Source organism: Pteropus medius, unplaced genomic scaffold, assembly GCF_902729225.1.
Source record: "Pteropus medius unplaced genomic scaffold, Ma_sr-lr_union100, whole genome shotgun sequence".
Lineage (NCBI taxonomy): Eukaryota > Metazoa > Chordata > Mammalia > Chiroptera > Pteropodidae > Pteropus > Pteropus medius.
Window position 1 is genome coordinate 4,418,986 of NW_024352786.1, and position 18,965 is coordinate 4,437,950.

Sequence of the window (18,965 nt, forward strand, 5' to 3'; positions counted from 1 at the left end):
TTTATAACAATATATCCATAATGTTTTGTTTTTTGCTTTCATAATTACCTTTAAGAAGATATATAGGAAATGAATTAAAGTGACTTGGAGGATGAAACCAAAATTAGATTTACGATCAAGAAAATAATTTGCCTAGGCAGATAACTTAGATATTGTCACTAGATAAATGAAACTAAATGCATCAACGGTTCTAATTCTTGTATGAAATAGATTCCAGTGAAAATAGTGTAGCTAGAGAGGAAATCAGAATAACCAAGTATTGGAAATGCATTAAAACTGCATTAATTCATGATTTTGTGATATTTTAATTAAGGGTTTAGTTGGCATTTATCTTTATTTAGAAAATATTTTTCTTTTACTGTTTTTTTAGATATAAAAATTAATGATATAAACAAGATTTTAAGGAGATAATTTTAAAGTCTTAGAACCAACTATCTTTAGGAATTTTACATAAATAACATATGTAAGAAATAAAATACTAATTACTAGTCATATCTCCATTAAGTCAGCCTGTATCAGGCAAAAATGAATAGATTTACTAATTTTGTTGAACTAGTTGGATTTGAAATAATGAAAGAGAACAAATCTAAATATTTTCAGACCTTTTTATAAGGTCCTCTAACACTCCTACCTACTGTACCTGCCTCATATAACTAGAATCAGTGAGGTAATAACTATGCTTGTTCCAAAGAGTCACTTTGTAGTTTCCAATTTATGTTGTGCTTATTTGAGAAATATATTTATTTAGAGATACAAATGCCTAATAAGCGTATAAAAATATTCAAAGTTTCTAGTAACCAAATACATTTTAACTTGAACAATGATATTCCATTTTTACTTTTAAAACTTACAAAAATTTTTGAAATACTATTACTCATTGACTGGACGGCTCAGTCCAGTAATTATACGGGAGCTTTGAAAATTTTTATTTACACGATATTTACAATGATTTGCCAATGACAGGAAAAATTAGTTATAATGGTAAATAAAAAAATTATATAAACATAATGGATGAGAATACAGATTTTAACATTGGGCAACCTTGTGCTAAAGTCTCAGTTTGGCCATTTACTAGCTCATATAGCCTTAGGCAACTTATTTAAACCTACTAATTCTCGGTTTTTCTATCTATTAAATGGGTATAAAATACGTAGGCTCATAGGATGTTGATACAATGTGTGTGAAGCAATTAGCAGTTTTCCTGGCACTTGGGAAGTATTCAGTAAGTTGGACCTTTTCTTACTCTGTGCAGTGTAATCTCAATCATGTAAAACTGCATCAAAGCAGAATGGGAAGAAATTATGCTACTCTGTATTTTTTAAAGATGGCTAGCTCTATATACTATGTAATAATATTTTTCTTATTATTTTCAATATTCTCAAAATATCCCAAATTTAACATGTTATGATTTTTATTTATAATAATGTAAGCAATGGAGAATAAATAAATACATTTTTAAATTTTATAGATAGATAAATAGCTTATTTAGCCAAGAAAAGCTAATAGCGTCCTAAGGCTTACTAAAAGAATTCTGAACATAAACATGTATATTATATATAAATATAATCCATATGATTTCTTTCAGAACAAGTATTAAATCATTATAAAAATACCTTTTGATTGACTTATTCTGATTTTGATTATAATGACCATTAATATAAAAGTCTTTCCAAAAGTAAGAAACATCCAAGAAGTTTTTTTCTTTTAGTTTTAATATATGCAATTGAGTGTGTGTTATGGATTGAATTTGTGAGTTGAATTCCTAACCTGTAATGTGATGGTATTAGGGAGTGGGGCCGTTGGGAGGTAATTAGGCCATGAAGATGGAGTTTTTTTTTTTTTTTTTTAATGGAATTAGTGCCCTTATAAGAAGAGAAAAGAGAACTTGCTTCACCATGTAATGATATAGATGGCCATCTGCAAACCAGAAAGGGGGTTGTCACCAGACATCAGATCTGCCAGCATCTCAATCTTAGACTTCACAATCTCCAGAACTATGAGAAATAAATGTTTGCTGTTTGAGCCACTCATTCTATGGTAATTATTTTGTAACAGCCCAAACTAAGACAGTTCCTCTTTAAGGGCAACTTATAAAATATTGCTTTAAAAAACAAAAGATAAAAAAGTTATAATGACCATCTCCATAGATGCATAAAAAGCATTTGACAAAATTCAACACCCATTTATTACTCTCAAAAAAGTAGATATAGATAGAACATACCTCAACATAATAAACACCATATATGACACACTCATAGCAAACATCATACTCAATGGTAAAAGGCAAAAGTTTTTTTTTCTATAAGTAGGAAGAAGGCAAGGAGGCCCACCCTTGCTGCTTTTAGTCAGCATAGTATTGAGAGTCCTAACCTCAGCCGTCAGACAAGAAAAAGATATAAAACGCATCCAAATTGCAAAAGAAGTAAAACTGTCACTATATGCAGATGATATAATACTATATACAGAAAACTCTAAACTCTACCAAAAACTATTTGAATAGGCAAATTCAGTAAAGTTCCAGGATATGAAATTAATAAACAGAAATTTGTTGGATTTCTATACACTAATAACAAACTGTCAGAAAAATAAATTAAGAAAACAGTCTCATTTACAATTGCATCAAAAAGAATAAGATACTCAGGAATAAATTTAACCAAAGGTGTGAAGAAAGAAAAATATACTCAGAAAACTATGTCTATTGATGAAAGAAATTGAAGACAACACAAATAAATGGAAAGATACACCATGCTCATGGATAAGAAGAATTAACATCAAAAAAATGTCCATACTACCCAAGGCAATCTACAGATTTAATGCAATTTCTATCAAAACACCAATGATATTTTTTTTATAGAACTTGAACAAACAATCCTATGATTTATATGGAACCACAAAAGACCCCAAATAGCCAAAGATAATTTGAGAAAGAAGAACAAAGCTGGAGGTGTCATGCTTTCTGATTTCAAAATATACTACAAAATGATAGTAATCAAGACTGTATGATACTGGCACGAAAATAGATACACAGATCAGTGGAACAGAATAGAGAGGCCAAAAATAAATGTATGCTTTCATGGTCAATTAATCCATGACAAAAGAGTCAAGAATATGAAATGAGGAAAAGACCATCTCTTATAAATGATGTTAGGAAAACTGGAAAGTTACATGCAAAAGAATGAAACTGGATCACTTTCTTCTACCATATACAAAAATAAACTCAAAATGGATTAAAAACTTACATGTAAGACCTGAAATTGTAAAACTCCTAGAAGAAAACATAAGCAGTAAACTCTTTGACACTGGTCTTAGATTTTTTGAATCTGTCTTCTTAGGCAAGGTAAACAAAAGAAAAACATGTGGGACTATGACAGACTAAAAAGTTTTTACGCAATGAAGGAAACCATCAACAAAACAAAAAGCAACCTACTGAATGGGAGAAGATATTTGCAATAGATATATCGGATAAGAGGTTAATATCTAAAATATATAAAGAGCTCATACAACTCAATATCAAAAAATAAATTACTTGATCAAAAATGGGCAGAGGACCTGCGTAGACATTTCTCCAAAGAAGATGTACATATATAGCCAACAGGCATGTGAAAAGATACTCAACATCACTAATCATCAGCAAATGCAAATCAAAACCACAATGAGATATCACCTCATACTTGTCAGGATGGCTACTATCTAAAAGACAACAAATAATGATACTGGCACGAAAATAGATATTGGCAAGGATGTGGAGAAAAGGGACCCCGCATGCACAGACAATGGGAATGTAAATTGGTATAGCCACTATGGAATTGCATTAAGTATGCGGGTTACTCAAAAAAATTAAAAATAGAACTACCATACAATCCAGCAATGCCACTCTAGATATTTATTCAAAGAAATTGAAAACACTTATTTGAAAAGATATATGCACCCCTATGTTTATTGCAGTATTATTTCCAATAGCCAAGCTATAGAAACAAGCTAAGTGTCTGTCAATTGATGAATGGATAAAGATTTTATATATATACATATATATATTGTGTGTATACAATGGAATACTACTCAGCCATAAAAAAGAGTGGAATTTTGCCATTTTTGACAACATATTTGTAATTAGAGGGTATGCTGAATGAAATAAGTCAGACAGAGAAAGACAAAGACCATATGATTTTACTTATATGTAGAATCCAAAACAAAGTAAATGACAAACAAAACAAAACAGAGATTCAGACACACAGAACAAACTGATGGTTGCTAGAGAGGAGGCGGGTAGAGGGATAAAGAACTTTTTAAGACTATTTTCTAAATAGGTTTATTATTGCCTTCTTGCCTAAATTATCCTCATTATTAGGGAAACTTTACAAGATTATGCTTTTTTAAGACCTAATTTACAATGTGTATCAATACCTATTACAGAAAGGGCCATGACTATGGAATAAAACACTTTGCATTTAAAAACACAAACTATCAGTGCTAAATAATCTGCCCACCAAAATATTTGAATTAGTTGAATAAGTCCAATAATAAAATAGAGTCATCTCAACCAAGTGAAAAGATCGATTTTTAACAGTATGGTGAATATTTTCTATTTGTTAGTATATATCAAAATCTCAGAACAGTTTATTTTCAAGTTACCTGTATTTAATTTTTTCTATTTTATGCATAGTAATTTTAATTCGTTTATGATTTATCAGTGCTGAGTGCTTAATTACAAGCTCATTTCTAGTTATGTATATGTTAGTGTACAATTAAAAGAAGCTTATGCAATTATAGAGTGTAATTCAGTAATTTTCGATGAGTAATTTATATAATCTTTTTTTAAAAGTTAAGGAACTTGAGAAATTATATATCCTGCAAACACAATTTAGAAAAATCATTAAGGCAAAATGAAACACTTCCCAGGTGAAGAGGGCAGATAGAGATATTTCAATCCCTTTTACCCAAGAAAGGTCAGACTCCCAAATATGAGAACAAGAACCAGAAAAATCATACATTATTGATGAAATTATGTTCAACATTCTATAACATGAACCACAATATATGAAGTCAGAAAGCAGATTGAAGAAAAATGGTAAATTATTGAGTAGCAAAGAGGAAGATCAAACTTAAATGCATGGAGAAAGAGAAAGGCAAGAGGGTTATCAGGAAATAAGTCATTTTACTCTCACAAAATCCCAGAAAATTTCAGGAATTTAGGACACCAGAAACCTCAGAAGAAGAGGATAAAGAGGGGCTGAAATATTTACTTAAAAATATTATTTAGAGACCCTTATTTCCCTCCTCATCTTGTGTAGACAAGTAACCATTTCTACCCAACTCCTGCAAGAGACCGGAAGTTTATTCGATGAAGAAACTGACCTAGACACTCCAAGTATAGGGATATGAGGCACAAAGGAAGGCAAGGGTGATGTGCCACACTGAAAATAAGAACTAAGTGAGAATCTGCATACCAAATAATGGTAATCTCCCCCACCCACCCTACCTTTTGCCACTTAATTCCAGAAGCTAGAATCATCTCAATAAAAGGGATTAAAAGACCCTTTGCAGAATCAGAATTGTTCTCAGAGAAAAAAACTACAGATACTTTAGTTGTAATTAAAAGAAACAAACAAAAACCACCTGGTCACCTAATCACCCAGTCACTAATGAAGTCTTCCAGTCTTCAAGGCTTTCATTTAGAACTTCCAATAACTTTTAGTGATTTGCCCTGTAATATGAACTGACAGCCAAGGAATATGGAACATGGAAAACTTCCAAAATAGAAGCTAGAAACCAAAGCAACAAACCTGACAAAGGCTATGATTCAGGGAGAGATCAGAAAAGATAATGCATTGATGAAACAAGTATAAAATGAAAAGAAGAAATGAATCATTAGACAACAAGAGAGAACTTCTTGGAAATTAAAAAAATATTAACCAAAATTAAAAAGTAGAAAACCTAAAACATGAAATGTAAAACATCACCTAAAAAATAGAACAAAAGACAGAGATAGAAACTGGAAAGAAACTTTTTAAAACCAATTAGAGATTCAGTCCACAAAGTCTAATACTTCAATAATAAGAGGACCAGAAAGAGTAAACAGATAAAATGGTGGGGAGGAGAATATCAAAGAACTGATATAAGAAAGTGTATCAATATGATGTATTTCTCTTGACTGAAAAAGCCCTCTTGAAAAATGACCTAAACCAAGACATATTGTGAAATTTCAGAACACCAAAAAATGAAAAGAAGTTCCTAACAGTTTCCAGAGAGGAAAAAAAAAATGGTCATTATGAAAAATTTACAATTAAAATGCTACCATACTTCTCAGTAGCAACATGGAAGACAGTGAAGCAATGCCTTTAAAATGCTAAAGAAAATTTTCCAGTCTAAAATTCTATATCTAGAATCTAACCAATTCACCAATCATGTATGAAAGTAATAAAATGTCAAGGTCTCAAGAAAATTGACTTCAGTAAATTATTAGAAAATTTGCTTCACCAAAACAAGAGAGTAAATAAGAAATAGGAATAAATGGTATCCGATACAAGAGTGGGTAGGGAAAGTCTTAGATATAAAAAAAAATGTGCAGCACACTTGGCTCAGCAGTGAAGAGTATATACAAAGCGCTGATAATAAAAACATTGTATAAACACAACTAAAAATTGGAGATGATAATATTATGAGGATGAGAAAAGTGGAAAAGGTGCATAAATATGCAAAAAAAATCCTCATCTCCCATAACAAAATCAATAGATAATGTCTAATATTTACAAATCAAGAGATAGTAATATACATTTACAATACAGAAAAACAAATTTCAGGTAATAAAACTAATGAGTTGAAAAGCATTCACTTTGGTCTCCAGATTTTCTTTTAGGGGTAGAATATGTGTACCAGCAAGGGACTGTTTTTGTAATTGCATGCCTTTTAGCATTATTTGAATTTCAAAGTCAATTACCTATAATATAATTTCATGAAAGTGTTTAAAGAGGGGGAAAATGAGTGCACAGTTAGGACCAAACCTGCTTCTGTCTAAGACACCTGGTGGAGACTCCTTTGAGAAGCAGAGGCTCAGAGCATGATGGGTCTTCAGCAGATTTAGAGATCATTCAGTTCAGACTCATTCTACAGACAGAGAAATTGAGATTCCAGGTGGGGAAGAGGAATGTAGCTAGTTAATATGAGAGCTGGTAGTAAGGTCCAGTCAGTGACTTCCTGTTCACTTCCCACATCTTAAAAAGGAGTAAATGGGAACACAGAGTATTACAATAAAGCTTGGCGTCAGACAAATTGAGTTTAAATCTTGGCTTCATCATTTGTGACCTTGGACCAGCCACTTAGCCATTTTGTCAAATGAAGAATAACAACACATACATGCATACTTTGGGCTAGGAAAAGAGTAGTAAATGTTAAATGATTCTCAGGAAAAAAAAAAAAAGAGTCTTAATACATCTAACACATGACTGGTTTGGGGTATGAATAAGCATAGACTTAGTATATTTGAAAATGTGCCTTATATCAAAAATTAGCATATACTCTTTATCAAAATATATTCCCTTAGAATATATATTCTCTTAGAGAAGAATCAACATATATTCTTTTCATTCTCTAAAACGAAAAGATATTGTGTCAAGTTATCTCTTGTGTAACATTTGCAGCATTTATGATCACTGCCCCTCATTCTATTATTTCAATAAGGGCAGTGAAATGGTGATATTCTTCAAACTTTATAATTCTGTCTTCATTTACTTTCCTTATCGATGATTTGCTTACACTGAGGTATAGTTCACATAGGAAAGGCTAGATAAAACTTGTTTCTTTTCCTATATATTCCAAAGTGAGTAGTATAGTTTTCAAAGTGAGTCGGTTATCTACCAAAAAATGACGTTAGTTTTTTTTCAGTATGATTATTGACTCATCAATCTAATTTTTGAAACACTTCAATCCATTGCAGTTATTATTGTCACCGATGCTGAAATATTTCCATCTTTGTTCAGTGTAAGCATCAGAGTTGGCCCCCAAGTCTTTACAAGGCTTCAGCAGTATTTGATAGCATCTGTGCTTTTGGTATAAAAAGCTATTCCAGCCCATCTTATGTATTGCCTGCATAAGCTAGCATCAGCTATTTCTCCACGGAGCTCTAAAGTCTTTTAAAGGAAAACGCTATTTGGATTAGCACAGTTTAGGTCCTAGGAATGGTCATTGCTACTGGTTTGATCTTTATTTCTAGGCTTCTCAGTGGTCTGAGCTAGGCAGTGCGTGTGTGTGTGTGTGTAAACAAAATCATCATGGGTTCATACTGATACTTCCAATTTAAATTCAGGACTATATGATTTTTACCTTAGCCTCATCTAGCTACCATATATCTCTTTTCTCCTATGTATGATAAAAAATAAAAATCTGTTTCTTAATGACATCAGCATATTACTTATTTTATCTTACGATATACACATTAGAGTTCTAAAAAAAAAAAAACCACACACACAATCACCAATGATGATTACTGAAAATAGTTTGAACATTTTTTAAAATTATTTTCCATTTAATAATATCGTCTATGGCCATGTATAGACATAGTCTTCATTTCTTTTTAGAGCTGCAGAGTACTTCCTTGTGTTAATTCACCAGTCCTGTGTTCATGGAAAACTGGCTATTTCCATTTTGTTGTGATTTCAAATACTGCCTCAATGAATAATTTAAAAAATATTTTTGCTGTGTCTCTAAACAGGTTTTTAGAAGTGAGATCACAAATTACACATGTAATTTTGCTGGATATTGCTAAATTCCTCCTCCATAGGCTTGTGACATTTTTGTATTCCCATCACCAATATATGACAATGTCTGCTTCCCCACAGCCTGGCTCATAGACTAGCATCAAATTTTAGGATTTTTGTCACTGTAGTAGGTGATAAGTCATATCTTAATGTAGTTTAAATACTTATTTCTCATTTTGAGCAATATTAAATGATTTTGATTTAAGGCCTATTTGCATAATTTGTTTGTGAATTGTCCAAATCTCTTGCCCATCTTACTATCAGATTATTGGGCTTTTTCTTTATTTTTAGAAGTTATTATATATGAGGGATAGTAACCCTTTGTTTATGCTATAAGTTGAAAAAAATTTTTTTTTTTACTTTGTCATTGATTTTTTTACTTTTTTTTGCCACTTAAAAGGGTTTTTTTTGGTCTTTTTTTTTTTTTTTGTCTTTTTACTTTGTCAAATTTATTAACCTTACCCCTTATTGAATGTAGATTTTCAGACACAGTTAAGAAAGTACGTCCCACTCCTCCAAGTTATGGAGGAACTCGCTTTTTTTCTTTTTCATTTTAAATCTCTAATCCATTTGATATTTATTATGTGTGGTGAGATGAAAGGATCTAATTTTATTTTTTATATGATGATCAACATCACTTTTCAAAAAGTCCATCTTTTGTTTAGGTGTTGGAAGTGCCACCTTCGGTGTATGCTAAATTTCCATAATCACATGGTTCCACTGACGTATATCTCTCATCATTATTTGCCTGTTATTTCTGACCTGCATTTGATGACAATGGAAATTAGGAGCATGTGATGCAAAACCTTTTAGATCTAAAATCCATCATGTAAATAGTTATTTTATTTAGTTGTTTTCTTTACATGAGGGAAATAAATTCACTCTTTTGCATGTAGCAAAGGGAATGTGAACCTAAGAGAGATTTATAAAAGTAAATTGTCTAAACCTTTCTTTAAGAGCCTTAAGAGGGTTTTATGGAGAAGCAGGCTGATGTAACTAATTCATGGGGTCAGGATCCTGCCCCTGAAGAGCTGCTTTGTTGTGGGCACTTTCTTAATTTCCCTGAGTCTTAGTTTTCCCACTTCTAAAATGGTTTAATAATATCTTTCAAGGCTGTTGTGAGCATAGAGTGATTTGCATGCAATAGCTCAGCATAATGTCAGCACATAAAGGACACTCAGTGAATGCTGGTTCTCTTCTCTCTCCATCCAGACCAAAATGCATGTATAATTTTTCCTGTGAGGTTTTCTCAAGCTACTCACAAAAATAAGAACTAGCCTGATTTTTACTCTTCAAAGCTGATTAAATAAAAGGGACAGATAAGAAATCAAGATTTTTTCCTCCCCCAGTTGCCCTGTAGTTGCTGCCACGTTCACTGGGTGGCAGCCTTCCTAGCCTCTGTTTCAGAGTGGACGGACCTTGAGATAATCATGCTAAGCAAAATAAGCCAGAGAGTGAAAAACCACATGATATCACTTATATATGGGACATAACCTAAAGGCAACAAACGAACAGGACAAACACAGAGACTCATGGACATGGACAGTGGACTAGTGGTAGAGGGGAGGGAGGAGGTAGAAGGAGTAAAAGGGATCAAATATGTGGTGACAGAAATGAATGTAACTATTTATTTCTGAACACACAATGCAATATATATATGCCTTACTGTTAATTGTACACCTGAAACTTACTGGATTTCATTAACCAATGTCACCATAATAAAAAATAAATTAAAAATAAAAGAAAACAGAAAAGATGGATTAACAGCAGCCACAGGGATTGTTGACATATATGTATAGCAGGTCCTTGAACACTGTCATTTTGTTCATCTTTTCTTTATAATGTTGATGAGGAAAAAAAAAATCAGTTCTTGGTCGGGGCCACTGTCTGTGTGGAGTTGGCATGTTCTCCCCACGTCTGCATGCATTTTCTCTGGGGACTCCAGTTTCCTCCCACATCCCAAAGATGTGCACTTGAGGTGAACTGGTGTGTCTACATTGTCCTGGTATGCGTGATATGGTGTGGGTGTGAGTGTGCCTTACGATGAGAGGGTGTCCTGTCCACGGTGGATCCTACTTTGTGCCCTGAGCTTCCGGGATAGGCTTAAGCGACTTGTGACCCTAAACTGGAATAAGTAGATTGGAAAATAATGACCTTGCTTGTTTTTAATTATTCTTTCTTATATGTATAGCTCACATTTATTTCATGTTTAATATTAAAAGTGTTTCGGGTCTTTGTTTAGAAGTTCAGTGATGCTTTTGTGACCAGAAAGACATATGATTTGTAACTCTTGTTTATGACAATTAGCCTGGGATAATATTTGTTTTGTTATATGCCATTTCACTTAAAGCCACAGTTTTACAAGAACCTATCGGCGACGTTAAGTGAGGACTTACGCAGCTGATGGAAGCCTGGAAGGAGGGGAGAATTCAGAAGGGTTGAGAACAGAGATCTTGCTTTTCTCTTTCCTATCCAGCATTGTTTTGGATTTCGCCATTCACTGGGGGAATCTAGCTTATGATACTGCACATCTAGAATTTTCCAGAAAATCTTCTCTTCATTCTAAAAGTTCCTCCCAACCCTGAAGTTGAGAGATCTGTCCCTAAAAAGGATAGTTACAATCTGGTACAATTTGCCTGTGTCAGGAATGAAATGGAGATCTGAGCATTTATTTCTGACAAAATGTTTCATCTTTTAAGATCCCCACATCTGATTTTCTTTCATAGAATCCTATTATGCTTTATGAGCCTAATAATTTTCACAATTGCCTACTTTTTATTGTAATACAATATAGATAATTTTAAGGAATTCATTTTGAAAACACTTTAAAATCACTTTTAGAGTTATTTTTCTTTTCCTAAATTATTGAAGCCTTAATCATGACTCTAATTCATAATTTTTTCTTTTTTAAAATAAGCTCTTTAAAAGTAGTTCATGTGATTCATCAGTCAATATTAAGAAGTGTTATATGAATATAAAAAGGTGCTACATAAATATGATTTGACAGTTGTTATACAACACTGATTATGTTCATGCAATATTTTAAAAAGTGTTTTCAAATACATTTTTATTTAAACTTTGCATCAGCATTGTAATATGTCACGTTCACTATAGTTTATAGTCGAAAGAAATTAAATTTTAGGTGGCCCAGGATTACACAGACAGCTAGAGTTCTAGACCAGAAATTCTGATTTCAATCAAGTATTGTTGCCACAATGCTACAACTTAACTAAATTCATAATCAGCAAGAACACTAGTTTAGACTTGCATGCATATTAAATTTTCCATATTTACCATCGCATCACATTTTCCATTGAATGAATCTTATGCTTCATTCTCAGTGTCCCATTTATAATCTTTCAACTTTGTTTAATTTTCTTAACGTGAATAGCTAACTAGTCCAAATGATATTCTGGTACCTGGAAACCTTTTGAGGATCGGTCCTCACAAAAAGTATTTGGGGGAAAAAAAAGGCAATAAACAGCACTGTTAAGAAAGAACTTAGCACTAAGATCTGGTTTTGTTTTCCAGGTGGCGTTGCATGCCTGTGGAGTGGCAACGGACATGGTGATTGAGCACTGCATCAAAACACGGGCTTCCTTTGTCACATGCCCTTGCTGTTATGGTTTCATTCAGAACACCTCAAAGTTTAATTTTCCAAAAAGGTGAAGTTTAGCATTCTACCTAAGGCACCAATATGGAGATTAAACCAATGCACAAAAGTCATTTGATATAAAGTTGTGATGAGATTAAGTTTTAAGCTTATTTCCTGTTTCCACAATGGCAAGTATTGTTTATAAGTTATATAAGGAGGAGAGGATCTCTATGCCTGTCCTTGATTTTTCTCCTGGATCCAGCTCTTGCTGAAATTTAAAAGCAAATCTGTCTAAGAATCAGCTAGCTAACTGGAAGTCTGACAGCTTCAGCACTTCTCTGTGTGCTTCTAAATGGAAATCATCATCTATGAGAGGCAGTAGAGTGTAGTGGTTAAGTGCTTAGGACCTGGAAGTGTTTCTTCTGGGTGCAAATATTGGCTCGTCATCATTTTATAAGTAGTTTCACTTCAAGCAATTCACTTAAACTGTTTTTGCCTATGTTTTCTCATCTACAAAATGGGGATTATAATAGTAAATTACCTCAAGGTTTTTGTGAGACTTAAATGATATATATTTTAAGCACTTAGAAGAGGCATAAAATTAAACACTCAATAAATTTGAGCTGTTACTAGTTACAGTAGTAGCAGAAGTATTATTTTTAAATGTTGCCCATGGAGGGCGATGATTAGTCTGTAAACCTGATAGCCATTTTTACAGCCCTTCTTATCTCACGCAGAAGGGAGACATTCTAATTATCATCACTTTGACTCAGCTTATTGGAGGGCCACTCTCTTGGTGTTTGCAACATTTCATTTTCTGAATCACAGTTACTGAGACTCACGCTGATCATTTTAATTATAGAATATATTAAATATGCTAGCTTCGGAAAGTCTATCCTATATATAATATGTCAAAAAGACTTCTTAATCATTTGCATTACTACTTTCAAGAAACCTTAGAAAATTTCCATTAGAATTTATACTTGAAAGTTTCTAAGTAATTTAAAGATTAAACATACATATAATAGCCTTTTTATTCTTTGTCATTCATTGTTTTGTTTCTTACTACAATTTGCAACTAGTTGAGAGAAAAGCAAAGGAACTGTGGACAAGCAAAAATTAAAATATAATTTGAGGCTTATTTAATAGTTGAAATTTTATTTTATTCTAAATCTACTTAGATAAAATGTATCTTTTATTACCTACCAAAAAATTTGTAAGTCTAGCACTAGATTCTTAAGAATGCTGATTTGAGTTGTTCTGCCTGCAGTCTCACTTAACTGATCTTAAAGTCTCAATTTAGTGTCTTTTAATTTTTTTCACATCTCTGTAGATTTACTGACATTTGCCCTCTTTGTCATTGGAGGACCACTCCAGGGTCACTACTCCCCTGCTCTAATCACCCCAGGGCCATGTACCAGACAGTTAGGCACAGCCTGTAGGCCTCAGAGCCTGCTAACGTTATTCAAACAAGCCAATCTGGGCTTGTGAGCCCTGCCTTGCCATTCCACTTTATTACAGTGTAATCTGTAATAAAGGCTTTTGCCTGCGTTTTACCTCTCTCCCTCTGCCTCCTGACCAACCCCGGTGCTTCCCCAAGTGGCACTGCATGGCATAGCATGCCACCTTTTCTTGGAAACTTTGAGTCACAAGCTATCTTTTTAATGGCAATCCTCTCCTGATTTTGTTGGCCTCACCACACCTGATTAACAATAAAACCTACGTTTTGAAACTGACTGAAACTGTGTGCACCCATGTGGGGAAAACGGGGAAAAAATATGGTTGTACTTCTCTAATAGTGTAATCTATCAGTGTGAAATGTTTTTAAATTAATAACATACTGATCTTACGGTTTTGTCTTTTTATAAAGACATATTGAACTGGCATATTTTTAGTTCAGGGTAGCATCATATTCTCCTCAGATAAAATACATATTTTTGTTTGCCATTTAGTTCCTTTAGGACTATTTCTACTTTTAACCTTTGGTATTTAAAATGATAACTAATTCTTATTTCTTTTCTATTTCAGTGAACAATTTAAGAAAACTTTATCATACAAGGTAACCTTAAAAATATTTAGATGTTTTCCTAATATATTTCTTATCCCTTCTTTATATTTTTCCCTCCTAAATTTCTAATGGAGTATATAGTCCATAGTCATATTTGAATTAGTTGAACATTTATTGTTGATTTCTTTTTAATCAAGATTAATCTTTAAGTAGTTGACAAGATTTTGTGAAGGGTTTGAGAATTTGCCCTACTTGCAAGCTAACTAGTTAGCCTACCACAGTTTCATGGATGTTGGTAGAATACCAGAGATTCCTAAGTCAGAGGCAAACACAGCTATTACTCACAGAAATAGGAGTAGGCAATCATTTTTGCACTGACTCTCTGAGGCCTAATTCCCACAAAGAAGCACAAAAAGAGCCAGGTGACACCTACATACACAGTGAGTTGCATTACAGGAGAGGAAACCTGAGCTTAGGAAACCTAAATGTTTTAAGATTTAATCTCGAAGTGAGCATGCATACTCTTTCCTCCAGAGTGGAAACCCTATATAGTTCACAAGGCTGTTCATCATACAAATGTCTTTGAAAAGATAAACTGGAATAGAGGCAAACTTTTTTTTGTAAAAGGTAAAATAGTAAATATTTCAGGCTTTGCTGGTCACTTACAAATCTTTCACATATTCTCCACTATTCTTGTCATTGTTGTTGTAGATTTACAACCCTTTAAAAATGTAAAAACATTCTCAACTTTCAACCCATACAAAAAAGAGTCATAAGCTAGATTTGGCCTGTGGGCCATAGTTTGCCAACCCCTGATCTAGAACGAAGGCAGTGTCTCTGCTCACAAACATGAAGAAACGCAAGAGACCCACGGAGAATTGTTTCCCAACAGTAGTCAGACCATTACATAGTTTTGAGTCACCGACCTGAACAAAATAGTTTTCATCTTTTTGAGCATCATTATTAACTAATTAATTTATCAGGAAAATTGTAATGTAATCTAAGAAATAATATTTGAGAGAAATATGTAAATTTTATTAAAAGTTGATAAATTAGTTTGGATTTTTAGTTTGGTTAATTCCATTTCTTGTACAAACTCACTAAAATTATACAGTCTTATTTTATATACCAGCCCCTGCCTTCTAAGAATTTTACCTTCTTGTCCCTCCAGCAATGAAATAGTGAGGTATGCTGTGACCTAAAAAGATTTATTTCTACCACCCTGGCAACTATATTTCCTTTACCTCTATCTCTTTTAAGGTCTACCCCACCACTCCGCTCCCCAATCCCACCCTACCCATCCATGTACTGTACAGACAGACAGACACCTGTGGAGAAAAGAGAAACCTCAGCGTTCATGCTTTCATCCTCAACCGGAACTTTTCTAACCTTTGCCCACTGGATTTAAAGTTTTCGTATCCTAGGGAACTATAAGGTTTTGGGGGAAATACTAGGACCCAAGGAACTTCATTTTCATAAGAGTCAAGACACCTTACTTTTCTCTCTCAAGGCCCCTATCAATAAAGTAGAAAATGAATTGGAAAAAAAAATAGACCCTTGCTTTTAATCTCTCCTTGAGTGATGCTAGGTAAAGAAAACTCTGAGAGAATATATGGAAAAAACCCAGGGTGGTGAGGAGGTCAGGTGCCACAGTCTCATTGCCTAGAAAATAATGAAAAATTTCTAGTCAAAAAAGACGGCACTCGGGCTCTTCCAAAACTCCTTGGGCCCAGTTCATCTTTATCGTCTCTTTCTCCCACACCCCCAAGAACTGCTTGGCCACCAGCCCTTTTGAGGGTCTCAGATGTAAATGCCCTACAGAGAAGTCTTCTTGGATACTGCAGCAAGATAATGTCTCGGTATTCCCTAACATGACCATGGCGGGCAGGCTGGCAGAGCTACAATAACTTAGTGCCCAAGTATCTTGAGGGTCACTTTGCAAGTGTTCTTCTCCACAGTTCAATTTAGCCGGCAAACCTTTACTGAGTACCTACTATGTGCCTTCCCCTTCCAGAATTTAATTTCTGCTGGGAAGAATACATCCACATATAATTCTAATAAAATGTGGTGGAACTTATCAAAACAAGAGAATTGAACCTCATCTGAGGTTGTGAATGCTCAACATTACTATATTTAAACTGAACCTTAATTTACAAACACCACGAGGCATGCTTTTTCTTGCCTTTTTCATATTATGTAATTCTAAATCCTTCTTCTGACCCTTTGCTGATACCAATTTATGGGAGCTTAATAAAACTTACTAATTGAACCATTTTTTAGTACTCTACACATTGTCACTAAATTTTATAGTGAGCATTATAGCATTTTTCAATGCATAAAAGTTGATACAAAGATAACCTGTCAGAAAGAACTAATATCAAGCAATAATTTTAATTACCTTATTAAAAAATGGAGGCCACAAATTGAATGTACAAAACACCAAGAGACAAATGATGAATCTGAGTTTAACCCGTTGGCTAAGCTGACAGGTGAGATCATTTACACACTTGGAAACTGCAGCTGTTCTGAAGGAACAGTTGTCATGGACACACTGAAGTCATCTCGACTGCAACTAATCACTCACCTTTCGCTGCTTGCAGATTTAAGAGCTGTGCAGCCTCATCTGCTCTCATCCCTTTAAAGCCTTGTTCTTTCATTAATACAATCTTTCCTAGAATTGTTAAGCAGAAGCAGTAATATCCCTCCCATTCCCTCAGGTCCTCTTTAGGGTTTGTCTTAAAGCAGAAATAGACACACCCCGCAGCGTTTTGGAGTGAGGAGAAAGAGCGAACCAGCCTCCTCTCCTCTACAGGGACTGAGTGAAGGGAAGAGGCTGGAAAAGCAAAGGCGTAGCCAGCACTTCACTGGGTGTCCAGAGGACTCCAGAAGCAACAAATAGTGAGGCACAGCACTTCCTTTTCCTCTGGTAATAGAAAAGCCACTTAGAATGTCTTTTTGGAACCATGTTCCTGAGATTCAAATTTCATTAAAGGAAAAATATAAATGAATTTTAGGTTAACTAATTTAATACATTGTAATCACAAATTGTAACTGTATTTGGCTAAAAGCAACTGTTAAATGGCCCTGAGGGTCTTCAGTGCATCTATTCTTAAGAGCAGTCCGCTGAAGGAAAAAAAAGTTACTGAGCACCATTTTCTGAAAAATTGCTTCTTTCAAAAGTACTAGTTGTTGCAACACCTTATTCAGTTAAACAATGTAGAACTCCAGAAAAATGAGATAGTTTCTTTTTTTTAATTTTTATAATTTTGAAGCAGAAGATTAAAATAAGCACATTCTCTTGCTTATTCTTTTAGGAACACATGATTCTGTGCAGATTTGCAGATCAGACAGCTGTCCAGCTTCCACCCCAACGAAGGCTCATAGGTATGTGTTTTCACAGCAGCTGTTGAGTAGATTATGTACAAGATGCCTACAAATGAATGGACCAACTCTGTATGGGTAAAACTAGTTCATTTACCAACAAGAAACAAAGGTTTATTTTTTCCCAGAAAACTTAATTCATATTTCAAAAAGGCTTTGTAACAATAACAACATTTGATCCTATTTTTGTTAACATTAATATTTTTAAATACATTTTTAATGTTTTGTGCATTGAGTAGAATTACTATGTTAGATCTTTCTTACTGTTATGAACACAGTGAAGGCTCTATCAGAAACCACATAAGAAAATAATAAGGATGAGAAAATCAACTATGCATGCCAAAATTGATGCATTAACAGTGTATAAACAAGGATGATAATGTTTTCTTTCTCACGAAAAAAGTATACTTGTATATTATCAATCATAGAGCAATTTATTTGATGTTTGTAATAAACTTTACCTAAATCGGAAGATCTACAATAGTATTTCAAGTTTAAGTAATGAATTTATCCAAAACTTTGCTTTAGAAAAAGAAATCACATTTAGAGGGATAATAGCTGACAGTGATTGAACATTAAGCACTAAGCTAAATGCCCTTATGTCAGTAAATTCTTATAAAAATACCTATAGAGTATGAACATACTATTATGTATATTTTACAGATGAGAGAACTGGGACAAAGGCTTGCCCAGAATCCTTCAGGTAGTAGATGGTGGAACCACACTATGAACCCAAATTATTTAATTCCAGACATGAAGCTCTTACCACTTTTGCAATGCTCCCCAGTGACGGGGTCACATCACTGGAAGTCTAGGTTCCAAAATTAGGGCTTCGAATGATAGAGTGGAGTCAAAACTAGTCTTAAAAATATTTAGAAAAGCCCAACATGAGAGACCATCGTGGGCTGGAAACAGGTTGCTGTTTCTTTGGCTGAGCACCAGATGTAGTCATTAGCTTGCATTCAGAGACCATGTTATATGAGAAATAGTAATCTTGAAATTCTAAAATCCAAGTCAGCATATCAAGATACTCACGGTTGAGACATTTGAAACCTGAAGCTGAAAGAATAAGTGATTTCCTTCTTTTTCTCACACTCTGGGACATAAACATGGAAAAAGCTTACTCCTTCCTGCCTGCAACCTCTTCCCCTCTTCCTCTTCCTTTTCCCATTCCCAAAACTTTGAGTTAGTTGAATGTACATTTGAACGTATAGTCAAATATGTATAT

General features: G+C 33.8%; 1 protein-coding gene across 5 annotated transcripts in view; it reads left to right on the forward strand.

Moving 5' to 3' along the window:
• Positions 1 to 18,965, forward strand: part of GSTCD (glutathione S-transferase C-terminal domain containing) — a 116,729-nt gene that overhangs the window by 93,487 nt on the left and 4,277 nt on the right. For all 5 annotated transcript variants that reach the window (XM_039848809.1, XM_039848806.1, XM_039848807.1 and 2 more), the window contains 3 exons: positions 12,285 to 12,418; positions 14,377 to 14,407; positions 17,671 to 17,740. In XM_039848809.1, the coding sequence (XP_039704743.1) occupies positions 12,285 to 12,418; positions 14,377 to 14,407; positions 17,671 to 17,740 (235 nt within the window). The remainder of the gene's footprint in view (positions 1 to 12,284; positions 12,419 to 14,376; positions 14,408 to 17,670; positions 17,741 to 18,965) is intronic.